At 38.4% G+C, this 9,660-nt stretch overlaps 1 protein-coding gene across 1 annotated transcript; it reads left to right on the forward strand.

The window, feature by feature from the left end:
* The first annotated feature begins 6,584 nt into the window (after positions 1-6,584).
* On the forward strand, positions 6,585-9,273 carry nkx1.2lb (NK1 transcription factor related 2-like,b). Its single transcript, XM_060885775.1, has 2 exons — positions 6,585-7,032; positions 8,564-9,273. Exons 1-2 carry the CDS (start codon positions 6,585-6,587, stop codon positions 9,271-9,273), a joined length of 1,158 nt encoding a protein of 385 aa, XP_060741758.1.
* The last annotated feature ends 387 nt before the right edge of the window (positions 9,274-9,660 follow it).

Consider the following 9,660-nt stretch of genomic DNA (forward strand, 5'->3'; position numbering starts at 1 on the left):
TGTCTAATTAACTTGTTAGAGAAGCTGGAGAAGGAGTGACATTTATAGCTGCTATAACATAACTTATAACCGAAACAAATTTTTGCAGATCATATATAATCCAATCATCCATTAATCCAAATGTATTAACTTATGAAAGAAGTTTGCAATAAGCTTTTGAGACATGAAGTTGACATAAACCTGAAGTTATATCACTTTTGACATATTTGACTTTGAACTTTGAATTGAAAAGGAAGCAAGAGAACAAATCATATACTGGAATACTTTTATGTTCTGCACAGTTATAAAACAACTATTGGATGTTTAATGGCCTGTGTATACAATCTCTATAGTTTTAAGATCATAGGGTCATTGCAGTTGTATAAAGTATCATACACTTGTTTCATGCTGCTCCTTACATTTGTGTTAGTTTGTGCGTATTATTATGCTGTAGCAGATGCTTGTATGAGCTGGTGAGCATTGTTCTTTTGGGCTCAGTGACAGCTCCATCACAGTTCACAGTGTCGCCAGGCACAGTGCAGACTGTCACTGTCCTGCTGTGACAAAGTGTTGCCATTATGCAAGTGTGACAGAATTTCTCCAAGGGCAATTTTTAAAAGATTTCAACAATGTAAGAAGTGAAATGTCACTGCTCACTAATTATGTTTATGTTAATTGTTAATTAGGCTCTTAATGGGGTGATCTCAATTAACAAAGCAATGAAAACCTGTGAAGGGCAACAGAACCATAAATAAGGCCAGTAATCACAAACCACTGGTGATTAACATGAATTTATTGGTCTTTTCCTTTATGCAGTCGTATCATGTATCTAATGAACACTTGTTACAAATGTACTTAAAATGTAGTGAATTTTTTCCATATAATAATAATATGCAATAAAATAGAGTGAGACCTTACCTTAAAATGGCAGATTTGAATCATGTGCAGACACATAAAAGGTTTATCATAAATAATATAATAAAAGAAATAATAATAATTAGATAATGTAATTCTGTAATACTGAAATGCGGGTTATAGTATGCTCTAAGTAACGTAATTAATAAAATGATTTACTAACTGGAAAGTAGATGACTGACAAAGATGTAATTTCCCAGTTCAGAATATTATATAATTGCTTGAGAGGAGAACATCTTGTCTTAATTATCTATGCTAAAGCTTACAGTCAGAACATTTCAGTGTCTTGATTGAATTTGACGTGGACATGGGAACTTGGGAACTGTTTGTCAGATGAGCTGATTACTGAGCGGGATCAGATCTGAGACTATTAATTACACCCAGCACAGGAGTACAGTATACTTGTGTAGAGGCATTGTGTATACAAAACTGACATTAATGTATTTTCTCATGACATTGTATACATGCATTAATTTCTAAAGTGTGTTCAATTCTTAAGGCAGCCATTACACACAGGCAGTAAACGGACTCACTGGCTGGAAAAAAAGAAACTTTAGTGTTAGTTATGTTCTTATGAGTACAATTCATTCACTGATTTCTGGCTAGGCTCTAATTCAATGTCACTTTTAAATCTAAAGAGCTTTGGTAGCACACTGAGCAATTAAAAACAACGCCTCATTGTTGTTTTAGTTGAACAAACACAATAAAAGAGAAATTCAATTTTTAAGATGAAAGGGATGCGAGAGGGTTTTTTTTTTTACTGTCACCTAAGTCAACCTTTTTATAAATACACCTTTAAATAAAAGGTCTAATTTCCATTTTTATATAAATTGTTGTTAATGCAAGTGTTAAATACTACCTAACCACAGCTTGCTTTCTTGGAGCTTTATTAATCCGATTTATTAAGAATCATTGAATATGTCAGTATGATGGTACACTTTTATGAGCTATTCAGTTGATATGTATTAATGAATCCACATAAATGATTTTCAGGCCCACATACTACTGTGGTTATCAAATTTGCATTTATTACTCTGTTATATACAGTATATCTTCATTGTGTATACCTTCTTCAAGTGCCATGAATGTGCTATAATTAAAAGCAAAGTAATAGAATATACTTAAATATAAAGAAATTATATAAAGAATGTGTGTGTCCTTAAAATTCTAAGTTAGGTATGGCCATAATCATCGACCTGGTTTTGTATAATTTGTCATTTGTAGCAGAATTTTTGTAAGATCTTAATAAAAGATACTGTTGCTCTTTGACCACTGCACTTGCACTAGCCTAGGACTAAACCATATATTTTATGGGGTCGTTGCACAATTTGTTGTCTTATTTGGTGATTATTGTGTTTGTTAATATCATGAGCAATTTCAACTTTGCACATGTTTGAATTTAGTGTAGTGTGAAGCGATTGTTCTCTCTGAAAGGTGCTGCCCCAAATGAATATTGACTGATTGATCAGATGATCGTGCTCTTATTTGAACTTCCCAGGACCCCAGAGCCCTGTCCTCTCACCCTTCTGCCATAAAAGTACGATTCATCAGCAGATTTATAGCATGTGATCTGTCTGTTAATTAAGCTTATAGGGCTCCAGGTTCCAATGCATTTAAACTACTCCTGTCTGGCACAAGGCACAATTTAAAGCCACAAGTGCAGCTAGAGATACCACATACGCTGTGCATAAATACCAACAAATGGTGGAGAAGACGGAGAAATCAGCAAACAGCACTGGAGAGAAACAAATTCCTCTTGTCATCAGAATGTCTGTTTGTCTCACATTCTCGGGAATGTTTATCACCGAGTCAAATAACCGTATTGCATATTGACTGAGACACTATAATCACAAGTGGACACAATAACCAAGACCCACAAACTGTAATCAGAATGATCTCCCTGAGGCCACACATTTTTCTCATCTCTATAAAGGCTATGGTGCTTATAGTGTAGGAAGATATTCGTGTTGGCCACTAGTAGGAAATCTCCTGAGTGTTTTGAAATCAATATAACACTTCAGGAAACAGATCATTTAATAACTATCAAGCTGTTTTGTAAAACAGGCAGCAAGTTTGTTCAGGAGAACTTTTTTAATCATAGAAATATTCCTATTACTAGGAATAAAGTAAAAAGCTTTCAACATCATTCAACATTTTCACATTTCTGAGATTTATAGAGGATTTGCTGGAAAAAAAAATGTCAGTAATCCCAGACATATGCATATCCATATTCATATGTAGTAATACAGCGTAATTACCCCCCTGGGTATGTATATTTACTGGGTTTCATGAGATGACATTAGAACAAAGGGAAGCATGCCCCCAGCTGGCACATCTTGGCATCAAACAGCAGTGGCTGCTTTCTTTTTGTGAACTCCTATTACATTAGTTGTAAAAAAAAATACCTTTAACACAGAGAGTCATTATTTGTATGTATATGGTAGCATTGTCTCTTCTGCTCTCCTTTCCTTTTACCAGCACTCTATGCATTTGATGTCACCGGTTGTATATTTGTTCCTTCACAGCCCCCTCATCCCTTAGATTAGATTTCTCCTTTCTCATTACCAGCCTTAATAGACCCCTCCGACCTCATCCCAGCATGAGATATTATCTGAGCCCTATAATTAATTAACTATAGCACAAATATTATAGATTATTAAAAATAGCATAACTAATAGTGTAATATCTCAAGCTGTCGAGTTTAATAGTCAACATTGTCTTGGCCTCCCTTATCAGTAGGAGACACCCGGTCAGAATATTGATTTCTGGTCATTTTAACCGTCATCTGCCACCATGATGGGGAATTGTCAGGTTTTTACCACTCTGAGCTCATTTAAAATCGTTAGATTGTGGCCTTTGCCTTGACTAAAGGCTGTCTTTTCTAAGACGCTTTTAAAAGCGCAATATTTTATCTACAGAGTAAAATGACAGGGGGTGTTACAGTAGAAATGTCCCTGCAAAGAAAGCATGGTGGTGTTCTGTTAAAGAGCACAGACCTGCTTTCTGCTCAATGCTGTGTGCTTGACAGAGTCATTTGCTGTTTCAGACATGCTGAAAAATGCATAGAACAATAACATGTTTCATCCACTGCCATTTGTGATCATGGCTGATGGGTTTGAAGGATTTAATGCCTTTTCTTGCTTCCTCCTAATCAGTGTCATAAAGAATAAGTGTATTTACCTAAAACTTCTAAGTTCTGTGGAGCAGAAGAGAATACTCCTTGTGGATGGACAATATTTAAGCTTCTGATCGTAATTATGATTCATTTGTGTGAACAGATTAATTCAATAATCAGGGGGTGCAGCGTAGCACATTAACCTTAATTAAGCTCATTAATGGTGCAGGCACTTCTTCCCTAGTGATTCAAGTCCTCTATTCTGGCACAGTTCCAAGCCTGAACACTTCCATGTTTCCCATGATGACATACTGTAGAGAGGGTTTCCAAAACAGGTCTATTAATCATTTGTATTTGTAAGTTTACAGGTTTATTGTGCCAAAGGGCTGTGTTTGTGTGAAGTATATCATGCAAAGAGTGCATAGAGGATTTTCTAAATTCCAAAATAGCTTTTTACAACAGATTATCTGACGTTGTTATTACTTATGTCAGTGTGATCACATTAATTAGTCAGTTTCTGTGTCGTTAACTTACATCACTTGGCTTTGTTTTTGAAATCATTTAGATAAAGAATATTTATAAAATTATGGTTTTTAAAAATTGAATTAAACTGAAAGAAAGTGACAAGCTAGTGAGTAGTGGTGTGTGTATGTGTGTGTGCGTGCGTGTGTGTGTGCGTGCGTGTGTGTGTGCGTGCGTGCGTGTGTGCGTGCGTGCGTGTGTGTGTGCGGGTGTGTGTGTGTGTGTGTGTGTGTGTGTCTGTGTGTGTGTGCGTGCGTGCGTGTGTGTGTGCGCCTGTGCCCGAATATTGGTTTTCTTTTATTATTTTTCTGCCCGTAATTACATTGTCAGGTTAATTCGGGATGTCAATAACCGTGAGGACTCTGTACGTGCAATTTATGACGTAACAGTCACCTCTACATTATGTTTATTTGCATGTAAATTGTCGTGTGTAATTCCAATATGCTTTCATTTAATCGGGAGATGTGTAATTTCCCGACTAACGCAGCAACCTAAAGGACACAGAAAATAAATACTGTTCATATGTTAATGCCAAAGCCCAACAGTCTAAATGAATTATGGACTTGTAACTGAAGAGATTTAAAGATTAATGAATGAATTTATATGATTATGAATTTAATATGAATTCCAGGTTGTTTGGTGTTTGGTTTTTAAAGGCAGATTAACATGTTTTCGGTAGCTCCTTTAACAAAGCTCAATTAATACAAAGTTTATAGATTGTACGGGGAAAAGCCCTTTACTGTTGTCTGACTACTCTGAAGGTCTAATTAAGAGCTAATAGGTGTTGAATTAAAGCTTGAACGCAGCTTTATGTTGCTGGTGCTGCGTTCTAGAGCGCTGTGTGGCAGCTCCCGTGGGTCTGCTCTTGATGGGATAATCATGTTCATCCCGACTAAAATTACAGCTGATTGTTTTACCCATTATTTTGCCCAACTTTTAATTTCTTTCTCCCAAAGGATCATTGCACTCGGTAATTGCAAAGAACTGACCTTGTATGTGTCACCCACTCGACCTAGAAATCCAATTTTGTTCAACTTTGCATTGCATTTTTACCACGTTAGACTGTGCAGTCTTTGTAGATTTGTGACTTGGAAGTTAATAGGAATTTTAACATGAATTTGGAGGTTATTTTTAATCCATGGTGCGTTTAAAGAACTGACCACAAACTGTGTTTAAAAGTGCGACTAATTTGTCTGTTAATTACTTAATGGCTACATAATTGGTTATTGGAATGAATGTGGCTTTAACTTTGGGCTATTAAAAGCACTGAACAAGACAATGTTATGAATTGTGTACTGTATATTCTAGTAGTTTGTATCAAACTATCAGATTTCTTTGACATATGATTATGTTGATTGATTGGCGCAGTTGGTTTGAAGTGGAACCCCGTGTTAACTAGTGGACGAGATTCCTGCTTTTATAAAGGTTCTTCTTTTCTCATCAATTTATCGTGGAACAATCATTATCCAAACCTCAATCGAGAGGCGAGGGAGGGAGGAAAGAAGGGGAAAAATAAGCCTATTTAGTGACTTTCCAGTCCAATGGTCTTAACGTTGAAAGTGAGGTGACAGCTGCGTATATCAACGGCCCACATCATCGCTCACACGCCGCGCGCCTCCGCCGCTTCTCACGGCCGCAGACGGAGATAATAGGCTATTAGAGGCGCGGGATTAATTTGTAGCCAATTACTGCTCACAGTAGAATATGAATACATAAATAAGGCGTAGCGCTTGTGCGTGGGTAAGAGAAGGATGGGGAGGGGTGAGGGAGCAAACGGGCGCGCAGGCGGGACATAAAGGTGGGGGTGGATGGATGGATGGATGGATGGGGGAGAGAGAACTCAGGAAGGGGGTGGTGGTTAAAACCCAAAAAAGAAGAACCGGGACACGAGTAATCAACATCCCGCGGGCATCTGACCACTCCAACGCACAGTGCTGTACAGGATATAGATAGAGTGCAGCATACAGAACTGGCAGTGTGAGGAATCTAGAGCTCCGAGATTTTCCACACACCGGTATGCTTTAAGCCGAATACATTTTTAGTGGGAGAAAATATGAATAGGGATAAAGTGCAGGTGGGCGATATTTCCATCGAACCGCCTGCAACTGGCATCGCTGCACAAACAGCAGTGATCGTGGTCGCGTCTCCGGAAAGCGTGGACATGGAGGCGCATGGAGAAAAGCGCATCGCTTCCGGTGAGCTGGCTGTGTTTTCCTGCCCCGCAGCTAGAGATGTGCTTCAGGCGGAAAGCAGAGAAAACTCCGTGCGTCAAGATGCAGCTGCGCTTCCGCCACCCAGCACTCCGCGGACCACCTCATTCTCGGTGCTGGACATTTTGGACCCAAATAAGTTCACAAGCAAACGGCAGTCAGTCACCCGGACAGGCTGTGATTCCGGCTGTGGCTTCGGTACAGAAAACAGAAGCGAAGATTCAAATCATGCCGCAGATCAGAAATCATATCCAGAAGAGTACGACTGCAAGAAATCGTCTGGACTGCTTAGTAAGTTTTAAATAAATATGCACTCATTTTCTCTTAATTAGTCTGGTAATTATACTGTCACAATTCTCTGTACCATCTAATCAAAGAAGTGAAACAGAGAGCTAAATCTTTGAATTGTGTTTATGTTTTATTGGGCAGCACAGGTTAGGTTAGGATAAAGGTTTTGGGACATGTTCATTCATCTTTTGTCGTATAAATAAATATGTTTTTACTATAACTTTTTTTCTAATTAGAGCGTTTACAAGAAATGTAGTTCTGAACGTCGGATTAAAATCAAATGCATTCTAAAAGTTTGTAGTCACTTTCTGATATTCATCAAAACTTCTCTAATCTTCACTTCAATTTTTGTTTACTGTTTGGAGAAAGGTATAATAGATTCAATATTTAATTTCCAATTCATTATTTCTACTGCCAATATTTTATATGACAATTATTAGAAATGTTGCAGATTTAATGGTACAATATGTTTGGACTGTGTGCAAATAAAATTAGGGCTGTTTCTGGAGGTAAATGGACTTTCTCTAGCAGCTTCTGGAGTTTTAGAGCTTTGTGATCGATATCTCACTTAATAAGTATAACAGGTTTAAATCGTGTAATTATCCGAAATTTGACCCTATAATTTAGATGTTGAGGAGGAGTTTGCAAGCTGCCTGAAAGAGATATTCTCGATTCGATAATAGGATATCGACCTGTCCGTTGCACATGCCACTCCGGGGCGATCTTCCCCATTATCCGGCGTCCTTAACGCGCCAATCAGCACTGAATTAAGTGATCGAAGGAGTTTAATTGTTTTTTTCTTTCGATGTTGCAAGCCTGAATAGTGAAAATGAAGAGAAGGTATCCTTGAGCTAAACTTACAATCAAATCCTGAATGGACATGTGCTGATACTTCAAATAGTCATATGTTTAGGACAGTTTCTGCATCTACTTTAGACGTTTTAACTCCAAACCATAAATGCACACTATAAATGCACACTTAACTCAGTATAAGGTTTGTACTGCATTCCAAAAAATAACACGAAAACAGATTGAAAACTGGTCCAGAAGGCAACATTTAACGCGTCGAGACGTGACATACACATGGATGCTTTAACCTATTTATAAACTATTTTAGTGTAGCTTATCTATATGTAGACTTTTTTTGTTTCAGAATGAAATTGAGATTGAGTTTTAAAAGTTACAAAAAAAATGTGTATAAAAGTTTTAGACCTAAATGAATTTCATTTTATTCATGAAAACAATGGAACAAGGGAAAAGAAACAATGCTTGTGCTCATTTTTTATTAGAATTTTAAATAAAGTTCACAATCATATTTTAGAGTATATTTATTTGAACTGATTACAGTAATTATTGCATTATTCAAACATACATCGATGTAGCTCATTACACGATTTGGTTAATATTAACATAATTAAAACATGATTATTACATAAATTAAAAACACAAATTACTAACAGTTTGTTTACCATACGGTTTTATTTTAGGCTAAATAAATATGAATAATGCATCACTGCAAATTGTTTTCCACCAGAGGATGGCTTCGTGTTCAGATCTTCAGAATGTGAGAGTGATTTTACGCGTGGGAATCACACAGACAGCGAGCTGCAGGATGATCTGTGCAGTGACGAGAGCAGCGGTGCGCTCACTGGAAACGCCGACGGAGAGGACGAGGACCCGGTCATGAAATGTCCAAGTCCTGGCAGCCAGCAGAGCCAGCAGTCTTCATCAAATGGACAGAACCAGCAAGGCAAGTCGAAGAGAAAACGCTCCGGCTCGGACTCGAAGTCCGGAAAGCCGAGAAGAGCTCGGACTGCGTTCACATACGAGCAGCTCGTGGCTCTGGAGAACAAATTCAAGTCGACGCGCTACCTGTCCGTGTGCGAGCGCCTCAATCTGGCGCTGTCACTGAGTTTAACGGAGACTCAGGTAAAAATCTGGTTTCAGAACCGCAGGACAAAGTGGAAGAAGCAGAACCCGGGAGCAGACACTAGCGCTCCGACGGGTGGTGGCGGTGGAGGACCGAACGGACCCAACGGCGGTTTGGGCGGCCTGAGTCCCCTCAGTCCGTCTCCACCCATGGGCGGTCATCTCTCAATGCACGCCAACTATCCGAGTCACACACCTGGAGGACTAGTGTGCACTACTCAGTTACCCTTCCTGCCTAGTCATGCAGTACTGTCTCCGTTCATGCTGAGCTCGCAGACGTACGGAGCGCCTGCTTTTTACACGCCGCACTTGTAAGAACACTATTCTGTAAACACACTAAAATCAAAGCGCAGAACTCACACACACCGAGCAACGCACTTTCCATCCTGAAAACAGGGAGGAATGAGTATAATTTTGAGGCACTTTTTGTTAGCTTAACTTCTTTACAGCATTCGATACGTGAACAAAGACATGCTAAAATGCTGAAATAACTTTTGATGTGCTCGATGGCGTGTCGGACATCATGACGCACAAGAGACAAGTCCAATTATCCTCATGTCCAAGTTGTTCAGTTTTATTCCAGGTGTTATTTCGTTACATTTACTTTGGTTTGGAATCACTAAAATGTGAGCATTTTCGTGGCTCAGACTGTAAATATTATCATGAATATATGTTAGGCAATAATTTTGAATGCAAAATTAC

Source organism: Tachysurus vachellii, chromosome 13 (assembly GCF_030014155.1).
Source record: "Tachysurus vachellii isolate PV-2020 chromosome 13, HZAU_Pvac_v1, whole genome shotgun sequence".
NCBI classification, from domain to species: Eukaryota; Metazoa; Chordata; class Actinopteri; order Siluriformes; family Bagridae; genus Tachysurus; species Tachysurus vachellii.

What these genes read in the sequence shown, in the direction of transcription:
- nkx1.2lb (XM_060885775.1), top strand. Translation starts at nt 6,585, where the DNA reads ATGAATAGGGATAAAGTGCAGGTGGGCGATATTTCCATCGAACCGCCT. An exon ending in GAAATCGTCTGGACTGCTTA is followed by an intron (nt 7,033 to 8,563) that starts GTAAGTTTTAAA and finishes GTTTTCCACCAG; the next exon opens with AGGATGGCTTCGTGTTCAGA.